This window comes from Leishmania major, chromosome 28 (assembly GCF_000002725.2).
Source record: "Leishmania major strain Friedlin complete genome, chromosome 28".
Classification (NCBI taxonomy): domain Eukaryota; phylum Euglenozoa; class Kinetoplastea; order Trypanosomatida; family Trypanosomatidae; genus Leishmania; species Leishmania major.
The window spans coordinates 125,840-147,914 of record NC_007269.2 but is presented as its reverse complement, the minus strand read 5'-3'; the positions used below and the strand labels follow the sequence as shown (position 1 = coordinate 147,914).

The window sequence follows — 22,075 nt, the reverse complement described above, 5'->3', positions numbered from 1 at the left end:
GAAGGAGAGGGCGACAGCGGAGACGGGGAAGATTAGGCGCCAGACTTTCACAGGAAACGTGTCGCCGTCACTTTATCCCGCTGTCGGGCTCAATGGCCTATGCGTATCGTTCTCCGCCCCCCCCACACACACACAAACACACTCCTCCTATTACTGCACGTCGCGCGCACGCTCTCATCACCCGATGAAACGCAGCTGTTCTGTGAGCGTGCATCTGTGGCGTGTGTACTAGTGTGTCTCTCAAACAAACGTGCCACACTCTCCCTCCCCCACCAATCCCCCTCCCCTCTTCTCTAATAACCTTTTCGTTTCGTGGTGATTTGCGGAGGGCGCGTGCGCTGGCAGCACCATCAGAATCTTCAGCGCGAGACCGTCCCCTGATGAATGCTTGTCACATAAGTAACGGAGCGTTCTGTGCTTTCACACACCCCATCAGACTCTGACGCCGTGATTCGATCCGCATCTCGTGCGGGAACTGTCTTGTTGGAATGGCGTCGGCCGCGAAGAAGAAGAGCGGCGTAAAGGTGCAGTTCGACGCTGAGGGCACTGCTGGCGCGCCGAATGTTCAGAGTCCGTTTGTGTCTGCTGCACACAACACGGTGTGGCCGTACGATGCCGCGGCGCACAACCGCGGTGGGCACACCATCTTCACGGCTGCAGCTAATGCGATGTGTGGACGCCCAAATGGCACCTACGACTGCGATGGGGCGTGGACGGCGGAGCGTGCACCGCACGCTCGCTTGCAGACCACAGAAGCTCCCCTTGAGACTGGCCTGTCTATAGGCAGCGCCCCCGTAGTTTCCCACGGCGCCACACCCGCGCATGATGTACTGTACGAGGAATGGCTCGGCCACATCGCGGCCTACCGCGCGTCTCCTCTTCAGTACCCTCATCATATCATTTGCATGACTGCCCCGGCAGTTGCGTCGAGAGTGCTCTCCATGTCCGACGCGAGCCCGAAGCAAGCCTTCTTGCGAGTGGCGACTGTTCTGTATCAGCTGCTGGCGACGTACCTGCGCCGCTGCAACAAGCCGCCGGAAGCGTCAGAGCACGAGGCGGGCGAGCGAGTGCCGTCGCGCGTGTTCGCCAGCCTGCTGGGCAGTGCCGTGTATAACACGAACTTCAGCGAGCCGCCCCTGGAGCAGAAGGACACAACGTTTGACTGGGTGGAGCCGGCAGGGCAGGGAGTGAACGACGCGGCAGAGTCAGGAGTCGCGCGCGACGGCGTCGCTGCCACGGGGTCTGCACCTGTCAACCCAGTGACGGCCCACATGATGAGAATGCGGGCTCGCCAGCCACCCGCGCCGCCTCGCCGGTACGACGCCCTCTCTGTTGTCTCTTGCGTGGACGCAGCCCACATCAACGTCTGCGTCGGTCAGCACTTCTACAAGCTTTGTGTCATGGACAAGCGAGTAGGGCGCTTGCGCGACGTGGCATCGCTGGCGGCAGACCTCGAAGCGCTGCACGCGCACCACCTCTCTCTTGCCCACACAGACGTGCTTCCTGGCGCATCCCCTGCGACGCGGCAGGACCGAAAAGACTTGGACACGATGTTTGCCAATCTGTCTTGCTTGGCAGACGCGATCGCCTTTGACGTGCGCAGGCGTCTGCGCGTGTCGAGCGAGGTGAACGCCTACTCGCTGGATGCGTTGGAGTCGGGACTGTGCACGCTTGTTTTGAGGGAGGACGACACGGTATCGGAGTCCGAGTCTGCTGGCGGTCACGTGACGCCGGTTGCGCAGTGGTTGCACAGCGTGTGCTGCCTGGAAACGTCCCTGGCGCATCCAGAGGAATGGACAATGCGGCTGCAAGCGTTGGTGGTGCCGTTACAGGCCGGCATGGAATGGGTGCGAAGCGCGTTGATGCAGCCTTCAGATGCAGCCTTCACGGGGGACGTCGCCAACGCCCCCGTCCCTCGCGACGCCTCCTGCCGCAAAGCAGGCGTCGCGGACCACGGAGCTACACCCCGCAAGGTGCATCCCGCGACCCGCCAGCTCAGCACACCGGTGGACGCTCGTGGCAACGTGGAGCACTTGGAGTTGTGGCTTCCTCAAAAGCACCGGGTGCCGTTGAAACCGTACGCAGAACCGGTGTGGAACCGAGCAGACGCGCAGCATCCGGTTCCCGATGTCTCCAGCTGCGCGTGTACGCTGGTGGATTTCTGCATGTGTCTTCTGCGCGTCACTACGGAGTGGAAGCGCGATGGCCGCCTCCCTGCCAGCTCTGAAGCTACGCGTTGGCGGCCGAACGTCGTGATAGCAGTGCAGCCGCCATGTGGCGGAGCGCCGTCTTTGATGGCGCTGGATTTGCCGGCGGTGCAGCACTTTTACGAGGTTCTTGCGTCCCCTCCGCTGCTGTTCGCGGTGGACACCCGGCGCCGTGTCGAGGCGGAAGCAAGGGCAGAAGTGGCGGCGCTCTTGAATAGAAGCTGGCACACCACTTCTACGGTGCGCACACCACCAAAGGATGGGTCCGCGCCGAGCAGGTGGTTTGAAGGGGTCGAGACGGCAGCCAATGGCGTGCTTAGCCGCGGGGACGTGTGTCTCTCGTTTGCCGTTCTGCCGCGCCAGGCGGCGCCGTTGTCGGACGTGACAACGCGCACACCCGCTGTGTCGCGGCTCCTCTCTGACGTGGCCTTCCCCAGCAGCCTCCTCGTGAACTGCGCAGTGCAGCAGACGGCGGCGGAGGTGCGTGTTCGCGCCAGCCATTCAGCTCTCGTCGACGTCGTCGTGGGGGCGGATACGCTGGCGGCTGCGCCGGTTGTAGGGGAGTTTGTCGCTGCCCTGGCCTCCTGTATGCGGGATCGCTGCTAGCACTGTCTAACATGTTGGGCACAGCGTGGGAGAGTTTACGGAGAGTGTGTCACTGCCATGTGTGCGTGCGCTGCTTTGGCTGCCTTGATCGTTCTCCTTCTGGTTTCTATTCTGGTCTCGCTCACGGTGGATGTACATTAGGCGACGAGGCCCGGCCAATCATCTTCGGTGATTGTTGTTGTATGCGGGCCCCGTGCACCTCTTCTCTTGATTGCTTTTCCCAGTTTCATCTGCCCTTCTTCTCCCCGCGCCCCACCTTTCCCACAGTCTCCGTGCAGCGGTGTCGCGTCTGCATAGCTTTCACTGGTGTGGGCGTGCACGAGTGCCCTGCATGGCGCCGAAGTGCGTGAGGGCTCCGAGCGCACAAAGAGATGGTCAGCTACCTTCTCCCTGGGCGCACAGACTCCTCCCGCCCTTTCTCTGGTGCTTTTCTTCCTTGGCGGCTCCCACGCAACCCCTCAGCCTGCACAAGACTTCAGCTCTCATCTCTCATCACCCCCACTTCCTCTCTAACCACCCAACCCGTGTCCACGTGCCACCGCGTACGGGCAGCGGGGTCGAACACTCTGATGCACTGCGTTTCGGACGCGCGACGAAGAAAAAGGTACGATAAAAGAACAAAGAGGGCTGCCTGTGCAGCTGACCTGCACACGCACGTAGGCACACATAGATGCTCAGACGCGCACTGGCACACTCGCGTACGTTTTACGGCTGTTGCTGAGCGGTGTTCTCCCGGCCTCTCCTCAACTACACACGCACGCACGCACTTGCGAACAAGACGATGTCTGAGCGGTGCGACATGAAGGGGGCGAAGAACCTCCGCATGATGGTGGTGCAGTCAGTTCTGCTCCTGTACTGCGATCTCAGTAAAGACTGTGGGGCAAGCTCCTCAGGCAAGTCGGTGCTCATCAGCAGCAGCAGCGGCAACAAGCCACTCGGCCAATCGGGGGCGTTTTTGGGCCTCAACATCTTCACCAAGTCCCTTGACAAGCGTGATCTTTCCAGCAGAGCGATCGAGGCGCTTCGCACAACATCTTTCACGGACGTCGGGGACGGTTGCCAGTGGCGCATTGAAGAGGACGGAGTCACTCTGTGTATCCGAGTCGACCTCGCCACCGTTCAGAAGCGCCTCGGCGCCTCTGGCAAGTCGATGCTGCTCGCCACCACAGGTGGCAACAAGCCCATCGGTGGTACAGGGCTTAACTGTGGGTTAAACTGTTACCACCCGGTGGACAAGGCCTTCGACGCATCGAAATTGGGGGCGGGTAACGCCGGGGAGGATGAGCTGCAGGTGGGGCAGACACAGTCCATGGAGGGCGGTTTTGTGGTGTCGTACACGACTCCGACGGAGATGCATGTTACCTACACCTACCGAGCCGAGACGATGGCGAATGGCCACACCGCGTCGCTGCCCGCCTGCCTTGTGGGGGACCTCAAGGTGACGGTGTTCGTGTGCGCACCAAAGGCGGCACGCGCACGCACCGAGAAGACGGCCATGAGGGCGACCGAGGACGATGAGAAGTACGCCGCATCGTCGGCCCCCACTCCTTTCTTGACCCAAGCAAGTGGCGCGAACTGCAGCGGGTGCTTGTCTTTGGAAAGGGGGAAAGACAGTAAGGTGCGCAACGTCACCGTCACATGCACCGCAGTGCCTGCAGAGGGCGAAGAGGCGGCGGTATCGGCTGGCTCGCAGACTGGGGCGTACACGATCGACCTTCGCTTCGACCCGACTCTGAGCTTCGGCCGCTCATTATCTGGTAAGTGGCTGACGGTTGCCTCAACGGGCGGCTTCCAGCGCGTCGTCGATGCAGAGGACCGCGCCGTCTGTCGGTTCAGCCTCTACGCCGGCCGTCCTGCGCCGTCGCTCTCTGAGGCGGAGATCACGGCGGCCGTGCGGGCGGTGCTGGCGGCCAAACCGAAAGCGCGGCTGTCGAGCCTCTCGTTCAAAGAGGTGCTGACCGAGGTGATGAGCATGCTGGGTCTGAGCGAGGCCACGAAGGACGCGGTGAAGCCGACGATAAAGGAGGCCGTCGTGGCCTTTGTGCAGGCAGCGGCCACGTGAGCTCTCCAAGCCACCGCGCACGCGCGTTGTTTTCTTGATTGTCCTTTGCTTCTCATGTGTGTGTGTGTGTGTGTGGCAAACATATGCAAGGGCGAGCTTTTTATGTGGGCGAAGGGGTGGTGGGTCGTGTAGGTGTGTGTGTGTGTCTCTCTCTCTCTCGTGGCCCTCCGGAACTGCTGTCAGCCCCTTCTCGTCTCTGTTCCTCCCCTTCATGTCCAGGAAAAGCTAAAGGAATCTTTCCCACTCTCTCTACGAGCCAATCTTTTCACTCTCTCCCTCTCGGCACTTCCCTTCACCCCTACCTCCGCGCTTCCTTTTTCGACTTCGTGGCAACACGCGGTACATCTCAGCTTCTTTTGTTTCGTGCGCGAGGGACACCCTCATCGAGTTGCAAGGGCACAGTGCTGTGGTGACAGGTTTCGAGGATGTCGATGCACTGGGCAGTGATGCACGCGTGACCGACGTTTTCTCTACCTCTCGTCTTTGTGATCTCTTTCGCGACTCTCTCGCTCTCTTTCCTTTTCGTGCCTCTTAGGTGCCTCCACCACCGCGGTCGAGGCACACGGCGGCGTGGTGTCCTGTGCCTTGTCCGCCTCCCTCTCTCCCTGGCTCCGGCAGCCATATTCGATATCTTCCATATCCAACTGATTGACAGCGTTGCGCTCTGCCTTGCACGGGTGATATCACCTCCGGACACCTCGCAGTGCCACGCCTAGACTGCGCCATCACCTCCGCTGAATCGTTTCCGCCGCACAGGCACACGCCCTATACACGTGTGCAGCGTTGTGTGCACCCATTCTCTGCTGAGGTAGGCTGAAGACTTCGAACCTCTCATTCTCCCTGTTCTCTGTGCTTGGTGGTGTGATGGGGCGGTCTGTGGTCACACACCATGGCCAATGTGCAGCTCTCCAATCCCAATGTCAAGGCCGTCTATGCAGAACAAATCTTGAGCCTCTTCATGGGCCTCCGCTCGCCGGCGGAGGTGTTAGCGACGTGCAGCGGCTCCGTTGTCGAGGATCTGCCGGTGTCACTAAGTGTCATGCTGCATCGCATCCACAGCGAAAGCGAGACCCCGCTTTCGTTTTGTTGTTCCTCCTCGCATCGACTTCTCACCTACGGGAAGCGCGAAGACGGTGCTGGCGGGGACGCTGTGCAGCTGGACATTAGCGGTAACAACCTGCTCAAGGTCACTATAGACCTTGCTACCTTCCCGGACCGGCCGCAGCGACTCACAGCGGCTGATGCCGCTGCAGCTGAGCATGTGTTGCTTGATCAGTCTTGGGTGATCGACTCGCGGTTCCGCCTCTCGATGCAGCTGCGCGCCAGAGCGCGTGCCGAGTGGCCACCCCTCGTCGCCCCGCAGTGGAGCGAGTCCACTGACGGCCGCCATGTCCCGACGCCTTGCAGCCATCACGTCGACAATCACGACAGCGCTGACGCTATGAGGAGGCGAGAAGAGTTCGCCGCGAAGGGCATATCCGCGTCGCCCAGTATTGTTCGGCGGAATTGACCACTGTCGCTGTACGACAGGCCAGCACCGCGCTCTCAGTTGAAGGGTCCGGTGTACATTGACCAAGAGCTCTTCCCGATCGTTCGTATTTTGCTTGTTCCTCAGCTCTACACGGAGGCCATCCCGACGGCAACGGCGGTGTTGCGGAGCACAACGGTGCAAGTCGGAGTGGAGCGTTGCCGCGATGGCGGCAGCGGCAAACCTCTTCGTCGCGTCCCGTGAGACCGCAGCACTAAAGACAACATCGTCGTGCTCGATCGCGTGCCGGCAAGTAGCAGCACGCTATATGAGGAGAGCAAAGCCCTACTGCAGCCGTACGAGGCCATCTGCCTCGCCTTTAACGCCCATGCTCGTCAGCCCTTCATGACGCCGGCCATCGCCTACGACGTGGCCCACGCGAGGCGACTTGTTGTGCAGGACTACACTTTTGATGTGATGGTCACGGCGGCGAGGATGAAAAGCGAAACTGTGGAGACGGTGCAGCGCGCTATTCAGGCCTATCAGCACGAGAGTGGCGATGCAGATGTGCTGGACATGGATCTCGATGATGCCGTCAGCTCCGTCGAAGAGGGGTTTGGCTACATGAAGGACGCGCCGTCGGTGGACTTGAGCTTTCACCACATTGTTTGGGAGGCAATGCGGGTGTGCATGGTGGCCGACGTCGCTTCCAGTGCACTTGAGAACGAGCTGGAGGACGAGCTCGACCGCTACGAGGACCGCATCAACGAAATCTTGATGGATATGTGACTCAAACGATGCCACTGGTAGCCTTCTCTATCTCTGTATGTCTACGCTTCCTGATCAAGGTGCCTGGGTGTGAAATACACACACACACACACAGAGACGAACAACAAGAGAGTTCATCGTGGGCGTGTAGCGCAAAGCACGTAACACGCTTTAGACGGGCCCTCCATTCAACGTAGAGGAGACATTCCGTTTATTGACGGAGCATCGGGCACACATCTTCCCATAGCCTATTCGAAAGCATCATCCGACGTACCGAGTCGGTTAGTGATCACCGTGCGTGGCAACGAGAGGCACATCACTGGTTCCCTCTCTGCTCGTCTTGTTGCACAGCACCAGTGTTGGGCACCTTTCGGTGTATGTCGTACTCTCAATGAACGCTTCCCACTCCATCGCCGCCGGCGCCTCCGCTGCAACTCTACCCCTCTCCCTCCATTCTATAACACCCACCCCCTTCTTCTTCGGGGTGTCGCCTCACTACCGCCGAACACACACCGTTATCTGCCAGAGGTCCACGTGAACAGCTTTCGCTTGCCACGCCGCGCACAATAGAGGAGGGAAAAGACAAATGGGAAAAGGGGGACGAAAAGTAGGTATCATCCTTGCTTTTTTTCGCGTTGTCATCCCGCACCCTCCCTCCCTGTCTCCCCTCCCTCTCCAAGTTCTGTTTTCTCCGGGTATTTTTGTTGCTTTGGTGGGTGTGCACGTCTAGAGGAACCCGACACACAAGTAAGTGTGAAGAGTGCGGCGCCGCGGGCACAACGTCGTCTCGATAACCGCACTTTTTTGGTGTTGGAGGCAGCGTAGGGGCGGAGTCCACTATCCCTGCTTCTCCGCCTCTGTCCCCCTCTATTCCTTTCTCTACCTCCCTTGTCACGGCTTCCTTCCTGCACACACACACACACACACACCCTCCCTCACTGCCTCCCCATCACAGAGAAGAGCTTTTGCTTTGGGCCTGCGCTAATAGAAAGACAAACATAACCAGCGAGGCACTCTTCCCTCACCCCCCTCCCCTCCTTCACAGCCAGAACTATATACAACGCTCGGCGGAGAAAGCAACAGCACCTTCACCTGCCCCCTTCTTCTCTTCTCACAGGTACCCGCACACGCATCAGCAGCCATTTGCGTAACCTCCACCCTTATTTTTTGTTCCCCTTCACAGAAGGAACCCAAGCGGAGAACGCTTCAAGAAAGGAAGCACCAAGGCACGACTTAGACTCGGGTGGGGGTTCTTCTTGACGCTTCGCGGCTTACTCCTCAGGACGGAAAGCTAAGCCGATCACGCCTTCTCTGGTCTGTCTTACCGTTGTGTGCATGTGCTGCGTGTGTTGCCTTTCTTTCACTTTGTTGGCCTGCCTTCAGTGTCTCTCGCTCCTCTGTTTTCTGTTTTAGGCTTCTTCTGTCACTCTGATCTGGACCCCGCTCCCTTCCTTTGCGCGTCTGCCCTCCTGTCTCGTTTCCTTCACTCTTGGTTGGTGCTCTGACTCCCTCTCCCCCTGCCGCTCCGCCTCGTCGCCTCCGTTCGTTGTTTTCTTGTTTGTCACCCTTTTTTGTTTCGTTTCCTTCTGTGCTCTCTCTTTTGGTCGCAGCACGAACGTTTTTTCGCTGTTTTCTTCCCTTTCCCACCTCTCCCTCTCTCTTGCTCTCTCTCTCGTTCTCTCCGCCCATCTTCCGTCTTCCCTTCGCCCTCCCCTCTTTCTTCTCCGCTTGATCTCGTTCGCTTTTCTGTTGCTCCTCCTCCTCCTCTTCTTTTTTTTTTCTGTGTGTCTGTGCATCTGTGTTACTTCTTACGCTGTCCATTTTTTTTTTGCTCTCCTCCTTTGTGTTGCCTTTTTTTTTGGGGGGGTGGGGGGGGGGTGGGCGTGTGTGTCTCTGCATTTTCTGTTTGCGTTCCTTTTTTTGTATATCTCTCTTTTTAGCGCTTCCTTCACCTACTCCGCTGCCTTCCTCCGTTTGTATCTTTGGCTTGGTTTTCACTTGTCTCTCCACCCCTTCCCTCCCCTCGCTTCCTCCTCTTCTCCTCCTCCTCGTCTCTCCTTTTCCCCTTTTTGTTTCTCAATTTTGTTTCTCGCATTCTTGCGGTCCCTTCTTGTGTTTTCTACGCGTGCTCGACTGTCTCCCAGTGTCGGTGTGCTTTCCTCCCTTGTTCGTTGCGTTGTCGCGGTCTACTCTTGTGTTTGTGTGCTTTGTGCGGTTTGCCTTTCACTCCTCCCCCCCCCCACCCACAAACACACACTACCCCCTACCCTCTCCTCCCCCTCCTTTCTCGTTCTACGTTTCTGGTCTTCGCTCCTTTTTCGCAGTCTTTTTTTTTTTTGGAATCATTTCTCTGTTCATCTCTTTGCATCTGTCTCTCGCGCTCGCTTTCTCGTGCGTGCGCGACATCATTGACAGTCACAGACACGGACATACACATCCCCACCGACAAAAAATAAGAGCCGGTGCGCGTCTGCCGTGATTTTGCGTTTCTGTCAGAGGTTGCCGAGAGGGAAAGAAAGACAACAGACACGATTCTCTTTCTCTCTTGTATTTTTTTCTTTGCTTTGTTGGATCGGTGTTGTCGTTTACTTCGATAGCTTTCCACTGCTGCTGTTTGTAATATTGGTGTGTGTGTGTGTATCTCTGTGTTTGTGAGTGTATGTGTGTCTGTGCGTGTGTGTGTCTGTGCGTGTGCGTGTGCGTGTGTATCTGTGCTCTATGGATCGATTTGCTCTTTCCTCTTCACTCTTTGCATCTATCTCTTTTCGTCTTCTTGGTGCTGAACTTACTCACACTCGCAGAACACAACCAAACAAGTGGCGAGGTTTTCGAAGCCATACGGCGGTTGCCTGTGTGTGTGTCTCACACACACACACCCTCTCCCCCAGATTACGTACCGTTTATTTCCATTTACACGCAGATACACCAACCATTCACACCCTCTTTCGTTGTTCGCCCTCCTTTCCGCCGCGGCTGCCCCCTCCCCCACCCCCTCCCTCGCTCTCGCGCCCTCTTTTTCGTTGCCGTTTTGTCTTCTTTTTGGTTCGCTTTTCACGCTGTCGTTCTATCGGGTCTCTTTTGCGTTATTCCCTTCTCCTGTGCCTCTGCCTCTGCCTCCCTTTTTCTTGCTGTTGCTTGGCTCAGGGGACTTTTTTTTTCGCCGACACGCTCAGTGTGCGGTAAATAAAGGCCTGAGGTGGTGCGCGCCTGCCTTTGGTATCACAGCTTACTCTGATAGAGGGACCTTGCTTGCGCGTGTGCGTACATGGGTGTACGTCTTGTGCGTTTTTCTTCTTATTTCCCCCTTTTCGTGTATTCACTCCTCACTCACTGCCGTGCCTCTCCCTCGTTTGTGCGCGCGTTGACGAGGTGAGTAAACCACCTCCGAAAAGGTAAAGAAGCAAACATAAAGGGGGGAGGGGGTTCTAAACATCGCCAGCCTACGTTACACAGACATACATACACACACACACATATATATATATATACATATATATAGAGACACATACATTTCGCTTTGTTTTCTCGGGCTGCATTTTTCACGCGCACCCTCTACCCCCATCAGTGCCTTGCCGCGTTACCGAATCTACGTCTTCCTCTCTATCTATTGTATATATATATATACATATACACACACACACCTACTCGTTGCGCTCCCCCTCCCCCTTTCTCTTCGGTGTCTTCGCGCAGCTACGCTGTTTGCGCGCGCGATCGCTCACTTTGTGCTGTTTTGTTTCTCGTTTTCGAGGGTACGCATCCTCATTTTTCTGTCCCGTTGCGCTGTCTGCGGCAAGTGCTGGGTGTTTGCCGCACACACACACACACACATATATATATATATATATATATATAGATATATTTGTCCGCTCCGTGGTTCTGTCTTCATCTATCCCCGCTCCACCTTTGCCTTTTTTTGCGTTGTGTTTCCTCAAGTCCGTCCCCCTTCCCCTCCCACCCCACGCTCAACATCACCGTGACCGACCCTCTTACACTAAGAGAAGCACCTCTCACAGGAGGAGGCGGAATGCATACTCGCGGCGACAGCGATGCACACGGTCAACCCCGACGGCCGCTTGGCTGTGTCGAGTGCGACTTCAAATGCAGCACTGGGAACGAGATGAGCCGCCACATTCACGCTACTCGACATGGAGCGGTGAAGTGCCCGCTGTGTGACACCTACATCGTGCCCCGCGGCTTCTTTGCAAGTCTGACAAAGCTGATTGAGCGCCATCGCGACCGCCAGCCGTCAGCGCCGGAAGCGAGCGTCCCACCGCCGCATTCGTCGCCCTCTACCAGCGCGGTGGCTTCTACTTCTAGCGGAGGTGCTGGGCCTCTGACCTCGATTGCCATTACTCACGCCCACTGCATCGGGTTGCCTGACTTCAAGTCCTACGAAAAGGCAGATTTCGAGCTACCGGGCTCAGCGCAGGACTACAGTCTCACCGGCGGCTTGGCGAGTAGGGCGCAAGGCCGAGGCACGAGCGCCGCCTTAGTTCCATGTGGGTCAGACAACGCCGGAGGCTCCCGCACACCGTTTCGCTGCATGGAGTGCTTGAATCTTTGCGGCACGTGGACAAAGGCCACGAAGCACATGGATAAGAGTGGACACACCCTTCCCCTCTGCGTGCAGTGCTTGATGCGTCTACGCTGCTTTGGCCCTCAGCGACCAATAAAGCACGAGGAGAGCACCGGCCACTGTGGCTTCTACGGTGTCTTCTACACCCGCCGTGACTACCTCTGCGAGGTGCAGGCGACGCGTAGCGTTTACAACTACAGCAACTCCTACACTGGGCTCTCCACACTCCAGTACAAGTGCGTGTGCGGCATCTCCTTTCTCCACCCTCTGCACCTCGCCGAGCACCTGCGCCGGGTGCATCACGCAGCATGCATTAGGGGCGAGGCTGTCTGTCGCCGCTGCGATACACGTGGGACGCTAGCGGATTTGATAATGCATCTGCGACAGGGCTGCCCGCCGGTGACGCCAACCTTGCAAAACAACGGCAGCAGCGCCACATTCACTGACACTTCAGTCTCGTCGCTGACGGGCAGCAATATGCGGTTACCGTCGATGACGTCGCCAAATTGCCCCACTGCATCGTCGAAAGACCAGGAGGACCAAGGTGGGGCAGGGGGAAGTGGTGGCGACAATGCTGCAGTGACGCCGCCCGTGATTGAGGTGCCCGGGTTCTCTGGCGCGTCGTTCCTGCAATGGCGTCCGCTGCTGCCACCCATGACGGCGGACGATGTACCACTGATGGACGAATCCTACGCAATGTCGGGCGACATCAGTGGTTTTCGTGCGCTTGCGTCGCAGCCGGCGTCATCATCATCTCACGTGGCCGCCACCGAGGTTCGCAAGGCATCTTACGTCGTCCTGTACCAGTGCCGTGAGTGCTTGTTTCTCTTCTCCAGCTGGGAGCGTATGGTGCACCACATTCACGCCACTGGGCACTGCAGCACGTACTGCTGCAAGTGCAGGTGCGACCTGCCGCAGCTGGTAAACCACCCAACGCCGCACGAGGCGAGCGGCGTGTCACGATCATCAACGCAGCTGCCAGCGTATGGCGGTGCCGCCACATCAGCGCCGCTATCGGTTTGCTCCACCACGCTCAACGACCACCTCGATCACCTACGTCGCTGCGGCGACATCATCGGCTTCCCCACATCGCCGAGGAGTCTTGAGGTGCTCGTCGACGTGAACGCCGAGTGTTACCAGGGCTCTCTCGACCCATCACCGGACTTGTTTACTGGGGATCGGGTTATCATGGCGTACCAGTGCCCGGCCGAGCAACTTGGCTGCTACGAGGTCTTTCTGAACTACGGCAATCTTGTAGAGCATTTGATGGCGACAGGGCACGGCTCCAACCCGCGCCCAGATGATGCGGAAGGCTCCGACAACACCCTTGCAACGAGGCGGCTCTCCTCCTGCTATCCAATGGTGACCTATCGGCCGAAGTTCACCGTGCTCCAGCTGCGCGATCACTTCGGCTTCGTGCAGTGTTCCTACTGTGAATCGGCCGTGCTGCGCGGGGAGGAGGAGCTGCACGAGGCGCTCTGCATCATGCGCCGCCGCATGGGACACTAGCGCCGTTTTTCCGTGCGGGCATGTTTGTATGTTTATTTTCTGGAAAGAAGCAGCAGTGCACAAAGAAGCTTGCCGCAGCAGGGTGGTGATTTGGCACATGCTCCACTGCGTCAAGCTTACAAGAGGCGCATGGGTAACATCCGCTGTGCGAAAATGGGGACGCGAAACGTAAAGGCAACCTCGTATGAGGAAAAAAGAACGAGCGGCGACGGTTTGAGCTCAGCGGCATCAGAGAGGGAAGGCGGGAGAGGAGTCAGAAAAAGGAAGACACCGAAAAAAACGGTCAACGGTGTCCTTGGTGACGTGCGCGTGTGCATGTGTGGGTGTGAGTGTGGGTGAGAAAGACGCATCTGTAGGCACGTGTGGCTGTTGCGAAGGAAGCGCTCTCTTGGAAGGCGACTCTATCAGAGGCGGTGGTGTGAAGCGGTGCTGTGGTGTCTGAGTGTGAGTGTTTCTGTTTTGCTTTCCTTTGTTATCTGTTTCTTTGTCTGATCCCTGATGGTGCCGGTCACCTCAGTTCGAGGTATCAGGGCCCCGTGCCCACTCTTTCTGGGGAGGGCGAAAACCGGCAGCCTCCCGTCGGGAACGGCTGCGGGCTCTTGGCTTCGGCGAAAAGGGTTGGGCTGGCGTTATGCCGGACAGACTTGGGGTCATGATCCCGCTTGCACCAGTCCACTACAAATCGTGCGGACGACTCGACAAACATATGCTTCCGAGCACCCCTTTTCTGCTTTGGCTGCGTCGCGGTGATGTGGAACATGACCCAGGGCCTAGCCTGCGCTGTACACAGTCGTATCGCGATGGGCTGAACGGCACCAGACGGTGCCGGTCGGCCCTGTTCCTTGACATAGCCATGGTACAGCATCGGCAGACGAAATGTGGTTGTGTATGGGTCAAGTTGCTGACTAGTTCGTGGCAGAAGGGACACCTCGAAGAAAATACAAAAAAGGGTCTTTTTCTTCCTCCTTCGCTTCTTGATCTTTTTTTTCGTGTGATGTGGTGTAAGCTCATAGCCGACATGGGTACCCGTGTGTGTGTGTGTGTGTCTGTGTTTGTTTTGTTGTCCTCTCCCTGGTGTGCGTAATTCACGATTTCACGATAGCTTCATTACCGTCCACTCCCCTCTTTCTGTCACCTAAGTGTTCTGCTCTTCTTCCCTCGGGTAGCTTTCCGTGCGCGTGTGCTGTTGACTATAGGTGTTTGACTCTGCGTGTTTCTTTCCTCCTCCTTCTATTCCACTTTTATTTTCAAGTGTGTTAGGTGTGTTCGTGTGTGTGTGCTCGTGTGTGTGTGTGTGTGCGTGCGCTGTTTCTTCTCGAGCCTTCCTTTCTTTTTGTTTCCCTCGTCTCACTGGCTTTCTTTTTGTTGCTGTTGCTTGTGCTATGGTTGTCTTCTCTCCGCCATCCCCTCATCTCGCCCCCCCCCCTCCTCTTCCTCTTCCATGTGTCTGCGCTTGTGTTTTTATCCGCGCGCGCGTGTATATGCGTCTGTGTATGTGTGTGTGTGTCTCTCTCTCCCTGTGTGTGGCTTTTTTTTCGTTCTTCCTTATTCTTCTCTTTATAATTTACTTCATGGGCTCGTGTTCACGTTATCGACAATCTACACGTTTAAACGCACCTTCTCCTCCTCTCTAGAGTCTCACATTGTACGAGAGAATGGGGGAGGGCAGGAGGATGCTCACTCACTTCTAAAGTTTATCCCCCCCCCAGCACCACCCCATCCTCTCGACCTCTCTCTTTCCGCTGCGTCTCCGTCTCTCGCTGTCTTGTATATCGCCGTCCCTGTTGCATTCAGTGTCTCCTCCAAGTCTCCCCTCTCTTCCTAGCTTCACCTTCGTGTGACAGCTCGTTGCACATTCCTATTCGTTTTTCATTGCCCCTTCTTGTTTTCTCTTTGGTAGCGTTGCGAGGGAGAGGGAGAAGCGAGGTAGAGCTTTGTCTCTCTCTCTCTCTCTCTCCCTCCATGACGCAAACGACGGCAGACGCCCCTGAGTGTTGCTGGTGTGGGGTTGCGCTGTGCAGATGCATGAGGGGCAGAAGAGAAGGAGGTTGTTCACCTATATGAAGGAAGTGATCGGTCGCCTTCCCTTTTCGTTGCTGCGAGTGTGCATGGTTTCTTTCCTCCGTACTCTCACGTTGATGATGATCGTGTTTGTGGCGCTGCTCGACACTGTTGTGGAGAGTGGCGGTGTGCGACTGCTGGTGGCATGTGGGGAGGGAGGGAGGGAGGGAGGGAGGGGCAACAGAGAGGAAAGTCGATTTTGATGTGTTCGCGCTTTTTTTTCGGCTGGTGTCGTTTCTCTTCCGCTGTGCTGCCTCAGATCTGTCGTGTGCACTTTCTTCTCTTTCTTGGGGGAGGAGGGGAGGAGGGGAGGAGGGTTTGTGTGAATGCGTTACTGAGTAGATGTGTGCGCGCGTGTGTGTGTGTGGGGGGGGGGCTTGTGTGCCGTCCTTCCGTTGGTTTGTCTCCTTTTCCCTTTGTTGTTGTTGCAGCTTCTTCGTCCTTTTTCTTTTCTCCTTGCTCGTTTTTCGTTTTCGTTTATCGTTTTGTTTTTGCGCTTCTTCTGCCACTCTTGCCTCCTCCCCCCTCCCCTCCTCTTCTCCTCCCCTCTGTGTTTTTCCCTTCTTTTGGGTTTTCCTTTTTTGACCCTTTCTTTCGTCCTTTGTTTTCTTTTTTTTTTCGTTACTCCTCGCCAAACTGCATACGGCAACCTCTCAAGGATTTTGCTCTTCGCTGCCCTTTTTTCTTTTCGTTCCACACCTGTCTCTGTGTGCGTGTGTGGTAGGTTCCATCTCACTCCCTTGTGCCCCATATGCTTGTGTCCTTGATTTGGCTGCCTCTCATTCCCCTCTTCACCGCCGTCTTTTCGTTTTTTTTTGTTCTGTCTCGCCCTTTGCTTACTTCCACAATCTGTCGCCCCTCCCTCTACCCTTCCTTCCCTCCCTCTCTCTCTTCCTCTCCGTCCCTTGCCCTCTCGCCCCTCTTTCCCAGCCTCCCTTTTCCTCCACCTGTTTGTCCGCACGTCTTGTGTTTGCTATGTGTGTGTGTGTGTGTGTGTGTGTGTGTTTCTCTCTACGCGCTATTTGCCCCGTGCGCTGCATTGCTTCTGGATGCCGGTCGTCGTGTCTCCATCGTGCTGTGCCCATGAAGAGACGCCTTCTCTTTTCACCTCTGCGTGGTGGCGTGTTTGGCCTTTGCTTCTGCCAAAGTTCTCCATAGGCGGCAGAGGAGGGGATAGAGGAACGTCGGAGGGAAACGGTCACCAGTGCGCGTACACGTAGGCACCCTCATTTGCTTTTGTTGGTGTGCTCTCTCTCTCTCTCTGCCGCGGTCGATTTCACCTTAGTACTTTCCTTTTTCGTTCCTCTCCCTCTGCACGCGCCCTCTCTCGTCGTCTCGTCTGCCTCTTGTGTTGTTGCCGATGTTCTCATTCGCCTTCCCTCCCTTAACATCCGCTGTAGACGCAATGCTTCCCCAATTCTTTGTCTTGCTGAGTGCGCGCGTTTTTTTTCTGTATTTTATCATTATTATTATTATTATTATTTGGTGTGCGTGTGTGTGTGTGTATCACAAAGGTGTTTCTGTGGGCTTGCCGGTTTCAGACGAACAAGAAAGCCCGTCTTTCGCCACCCCTGTTCTTCTTTCGGCCCCCTCCCCCTCTCACCAAGCACGCCATCACCGCTTTTTTTTCATCTTTTTCGTTAGTTTCGAGCCATGACGCCCACACGGCTGAGGTATGGTGTAGATGAGAAACGGATACGCACAGCCAGCCTCCCACGACGCTCCACGTCTACCTTTGCTTTTTCTCTACGGTCAGCACGCTAGCCATGAACCTCTCTGTGGGCTTCACGTCCCAGATCACGAAGATGCTCACACAGATTGCTCTTTTTTTTGGTTTGTTTGTTTGTTTGCTTGTTACTCGCCTCCTGTTTGCGCTGGTATTGCTGTTCGGGATAGACATATCGTCTATCAACTTGCTTTGTTCATCTGGCGCCCTCACCGACTCGTTCTCCAGCCCTCCCTGCATTCCCTGCGATTTCGCCCCTACGACATCATTGGCCATGCTGCCCATTTTTCCTGCTCTTTCTCTCTCTCTCTCTCTCTCGCCTTATTGCGATCTGCTCCTACGCAGGTGGGCAGGGGTGATAGTGTTCACTGACGCTTGTGTGCGTGTGCCCGCGCTACGTAGCGCTAGCTCTCTTTTTTTGTTTTGCTGTGCTCATGTTACGTTCTTCTTGCCTGAACTTCCGTTTCTCACCGTCTTCTTCACCATCATCATCATGCGCGCGTGCCTGCCTGTGTTTGTGCGCACGCTCCTCTCTGTCTGTTTCTGTGCCCATGCCACGAGAGGTCGGCGCACACACACACACACACACGCACACGTCTTCACTCACTATGTTGTCCTTCCTTCGTTACCTTTTACTTCGATTTTCACATCATGCTACGTCTGTCTCTTCACTTCATGTGTTCCTCCCAAAGTTGCGTTGTTTCTCTCTTTCTCACACACACACTTTCCGTCTTCTCCGCCGGGTCTGCTTCGGTTGTACGAGTTGTGTGGCCTCTCGTGATGGTGCCTTCTCTCTCCTTGTCGGTAGCGCCTACGCGCTCCCACTTGCCCTCGCCGCTTGACTTCCTTCTTCGTTTCGTCTTCGACTGATATACCATCTTCCTTTTTGTGTGTGTTTGTGTGTGTGCGCGCGCGTGCCTCGAGCCCCGTTGATTGCTGTCCGCTTTCTCCATGTCTTCTCTTCTCCCTTTCCTCTTTTTCGAGTGCTCTTGTTTTTTGTTTTCGTGTGTGTATGTGTGTGTGTGTGTGCTCACTGGGGATAAAAAGTTTATTTTTGTGTGTTTCTGTCGTTTGTTCTTCTCATATACGTACGTGTCTGTGGATTTCCACGCATGTGCAGGAGCAGCGGGCGATGACCCAACGGTTCATCTTCAGTGCGGCGCATAGAGGCGGACAATACAAAGCAGTGGCTGCTGCGCGCCTATCCAGACTTTGTTTGCACATGGAAAAAAAAAGATTGCCTGTGAGCGTGTGCACCCAGCTTGGATAGCCCTCATCTCTGTTTGTTCCTCTTCCTTTTGTTTCCTGTGTGTGCGCGCTCACAGAGGTGGGCGTCTTTCCGCGCGTTGTGTTTGCGCGGGCGTGCGTGGGTGCCGTTTCTTGCGCATACCTGCACCAGTGGAGTGAACAGCTGTTTTCGTTTAATCATTTTTTTTTCGGTTTCCTTCCTCTTGCCTTGTCACCTCCGTTCTCTCTCGTATTCTCCGCCTCTCCTCTCTCTCCCCACCCCCTAAGCGGCTCCTTCCTTTCGTTTACTTTTCTCATTTTGGTGCCCTCATCACCGCTCGTGGAAGCCGCTCTTTTCTTTCTTTTCTTTTCACACATCTCTGCACCCCCACCCTCTCATGATGCGCGGGGGAGAAAGGGGGGCCACCTCAGCGTGGCATCTCAGGACACAAGGGAGGGAGGGGGCCACTCTCGCTCTCTCTCTCTCTCTCTCTGTGTGTGCACGGATAGCGAAGCAGCCCCCCCCCCCATTCCCCACCCCTCTTCGCTATCCCTCTGCCAATGCGAAGCCACTTCTGGTGGTGGCACGCTCAAACGCGCCCTCATGATGTGTTGGGGGGCGTCAGAGCGATGCATCGCTGCTGATGCCGGCGGCCAGGTCCTGGAGTGGGGGCGGTGCCGGTGCGACCTGCGGCCGGGATAATTGGGCGCCGCTGTGAGGCGGCCTGCTCAGCGGCGGTGGGGAGTGTGTAGAGTGCAGGCGGCGAGTGCCCGGTGGAGAGAAGCTTGGCTGATGTTGCACGGCAGAGAACAAAGACGTTGGAAAAGCAAAATGTTTCGTCTTTCCGGCCTCGACCCCCCTCCTCCTCTTCGGTTTTTTCTGTCTTTTAACGGGTGTTGTGAGGGTGCTCGACCGACAATCAGGATCCACCAGACCTGAGTGAATCGACCCCGCATGTTTCTGCTCGTCCCTACTGGACAGCGGGACTACCCCGCCCTCTCTCTCTGCGTTCATCTCTTCCCCTTTTACTAATTTACGAAAGGGTTGGGGAGAAGGCGAGGTGCGCTATCTCTCCCCCCCCCCTCCCTTCCCCACAACCAGCTTTCTGCATTCCCCCACCCCACCACCCACAGAGCTACTTACAGGCCGTTAAGCCGTCAAACAGAATGCGCCGTGCACGTGCATATCGCAGGTCCGTCGTCTGTCGATCGCGCCGGGTCTTTTTCTCTCTCCCTCTCTTCCTCGCTCTCTCTCTCTCTCTCTTCCCCTACACACACACAGGACTAGTGTTCTCTCGTGTTCTTCGTCATTCTCTGTTTGCCTTATTTCGGTGTTATTTTTCTTTTGCCTTTAACATCTGGACGGGACCGCTTCGCTTACTTCCTCTTCTCCCTCCCTCCCTCCCACCTCTCTCTCTATACTCTTGAACAACACCGCTTGGTTACCTCTCTTCCATCTCTTTCTGTGCGGTCGTGTTCCCTCGCCATGCTTCTCTTTATTTTCCCATCTTTCTCTTCTTGCAATACACCGGAGAGATGCAGAGCCGAAAAAAGACAATCAGCAGTGCGTACTCTCTTTCAGCTTTGTGCTGCGTGGTATTGCGCTCTCGCTCTATGTTTTATGTTTCCTTTCGAGCACTGAACTTCTCCACCCACGTCACCCACCCCTCCTTTCTTGGATGCATAGATACACACACACACACACACACACACACACACACACACGCACACACACACACACACACAGGCAGTCCCCATACATGCAAGAAAAAAAAAGAAATATGCAGGTCTTCACTAGACCGATGGCCAAGTACGGCTAGTCATTTCTTCTCTCTTTTTCGGCGTTTTTCGTTGCCTGCACTCACGTTCTTTCGCGTGTGCGCGTGCGCCAAAGAGGCGGTCGCACAAGACGGTGGGAGAGAGAGACGGCGGTAGCACTGCAGAGGACTCTGCACGTATTCTTGTCTGCGTACGTTTCCTGCGTGAGTGGCATCAGAGTGAACTTGGTGCTGAGCGCCGTGCGCACGCACTATCTGCCCCTCCCCCTTTCCCTTTCCCCGCACCCACCTACTGCTCGCCACTCTCCTCCCCCTCCTCCTCGTCGCAGTCATTTTCTTGAAGTACCTGTCGTTGGCTCTTGGGCCTTTTTGAGTCGCTCGCTCACGCCTCTCCTCTTCACATGCACACCCACAAACAATCTTTTTTTTGTTGTTGTTGTTTAGTCTTACTGTGCTTCGGCGTCTCTTATTTATTTTTGCTCTCCTTTTCCGTGCATGACGCATCTGCTGTTGTCTTTGGCCCGCTGCCTCCCTCCTCCCCCACCCCCCTCTTTCTCGCCTTCTTTTCTTTGGTGTCGTCGTTGCGGCGGCAGCGAAGGGGGGAGACGATGGGTTAAGCACCGTGCACAGGAACAGTTGTGTCGGCGTGTGTGCGTGTGTGTGTCTTAGCGTGCCTGACTTCATGTAGGTTTGGAGGGTGACCAAACGAAGCGAGGGCGACGCCTGGCAAGCCTAAGCTCATCCGTTTCCATCGTTGTACGACAGGCCCGCATACACACACATGTGTGAGCAGCATGAACAGAGAGACAAGAAAAAAGTTGCCCGGAGGAGCAGTACGACAGTAACACAACCAGAGCAGAAGTTTGCTTCTTTTTCTTATTTTCTCACATCACCCTCCTCAATTTGATCTCCTCATCGTTCATATTTTATGCTCAATGTGTTCACCCTCCCCCTTTTCCGCGTCCATCTTTCTATTCTGTTGGTGTTTTCTCTTTACGTTCTCTTGTGTCTCCGGTGTTATCTATAGTGCTCCTCCTCTTTTTCAATGTCTTGTACGCCGATCCTCCTCCTCCTCCTCCCCCTTTCTAGTACCACTAGCCCACTGTTTGCCTCTCTCGTACACCTCTTTCTACGAGTCTCTTCCTCTCTGCACTCTATGCTTGTTATTTCTGTTGCTTTTGTGTATGCATATGTGGATGTATGTATTGTGTTTATGCAAGACGGGCCTCCCTCCCCTCCCTCATCACCCCATCCCAAATATTTTGCATCTTTCTCCCTCTCCGACACTCACTCGCTCTCTTCGTTTCTCTTTTTTTTTGTATTTTCTTGTGTTCTGTGGTGATTGTGTTCGTGCTCTCATTTTCCCTCCTCTTTCCACCCTTCGTCCCTGTCTGCATGTGCCTGTGCCTGTGCGATTTCTCTTTTCCGCTCCGTTCCTCCTCTCTATTTCTGGGGCTGTTTATTCCCACCTCCCTCCTCTCTCTCTCTCTCTAACACCCCGGTGTCTCTCTCCCTCTCGTCTTCGTTGTTTTACACGTTTTTGCTATTTGCCTTTTCTCCTCCTTCATCCTTCCTCTACTCCCTCCCCTCCCCACTCCCTACTCTCCAAACCTCCCTGCCCCCTACTTTTTCCCTCGTTCTTGTTTTTATGTGTTTACCCCCACAAGCACTACATCTCTGCCGCTCTCCTCTCCCCTCTTCTCTCCGGTAAGGTTGTGTGTGCGTGCGTGTGCACTCCTGCGTTCTTTACCCCTCCTTCTCCTCCTCCTCCTCCCCCCTCCTCCCCTCACCCCCGGGTCATTTTCCACCGACTTTGGTCTTCCTCCTCGCATTTGTGTTGGCGTCTTGTACCTTCCGCTGAGTTGTTGCCCGTTGTCTCTTTCTCCTACGCTCTAACAGTCACTCATTGGGTTGTTTTCTTCGCTTCCTGTCTTTCTCTTCCCTTTTTTCATCTGCGTGTGTGTTAGGGTGCTTGTGTGCGTGTGCGTGTGTGTGTGTGTGTGTGTCCCTTCCGCGTGGGCGCGTGCGGATCGTTCGTGGCCATCTCGGATTTGGGTGAATGGCCCGTTCGACGTCCACGTGGGCAC

At 55.9% G+C, this 22,075-nt stretch overlaps 3 protein-coding genes and 1 pseudogene across 3 annotated transcripts, besides 1 other annotated feature; all 4 read left to right on the top strand.

Moving 5' to 3' along the window:
* Positions 1-488: 488 nt before the first annotated feature.
* On the top strand, positions 489-2,813 carry LMJF_28_0440 (conserved hypothetical protein; the record flags this gene model as incomplete). Its single annotated transcript, XM_001684269.1, has 1 exon — positions 489-2,813. The coding sequence occupies one exon, from the start codon at positions 489-491 to the stop codon at positions 2,811-2,813; it is 2,325 nt and encodes a 774-aa protein (XP_001684321.1).
* Positions 2,814-3,594: 781 nt separating this feature from the next.
* LMJF_28_0430 (conserved hypothetical protein) lies at positions 3,595-4,875 on the top strand (the record flags this gene model as incomplete). The annotated part of the gene is made up of 1 exon (XM_001684268.1): positions 3,595-4,875. One exon carries the CDS (start codon positions 3,595-3,597, stop codon positions 4,873-4,875), a length of 1,281 nt encoding a protein of 426 aa, XP_001684320.1.
* An 889-nt stretch (positions 4,876-5,764) lies between these two features.
* LMJF_28_0420 lies at positions 5,765-7,132 on the top strand (annotated as a pseudogene).
* Positions 5,765-7,132: a sequence feature.
* A 4,096-nt stretch (positions 7,133-11,228) lies between these two features.
* Positions 11,229-13,196, top strand: LMJF_28_0410 (conserved hypothetical protein; the record flags this gene model as incomplete). Its single annotated transcript, XM_001684267.2, has 1 exon — positions 11,229-13,196. One exon carries the CDS (start codon positions 11,229-11,231, stop codon positions 13,194-13,196), a length of 1,968 nt encoding a protein of 655 aa, XP_001684319.2.
* Between the last annotated feature and the right edge of the window lie 8,879 nt (positions 13,197-22,075).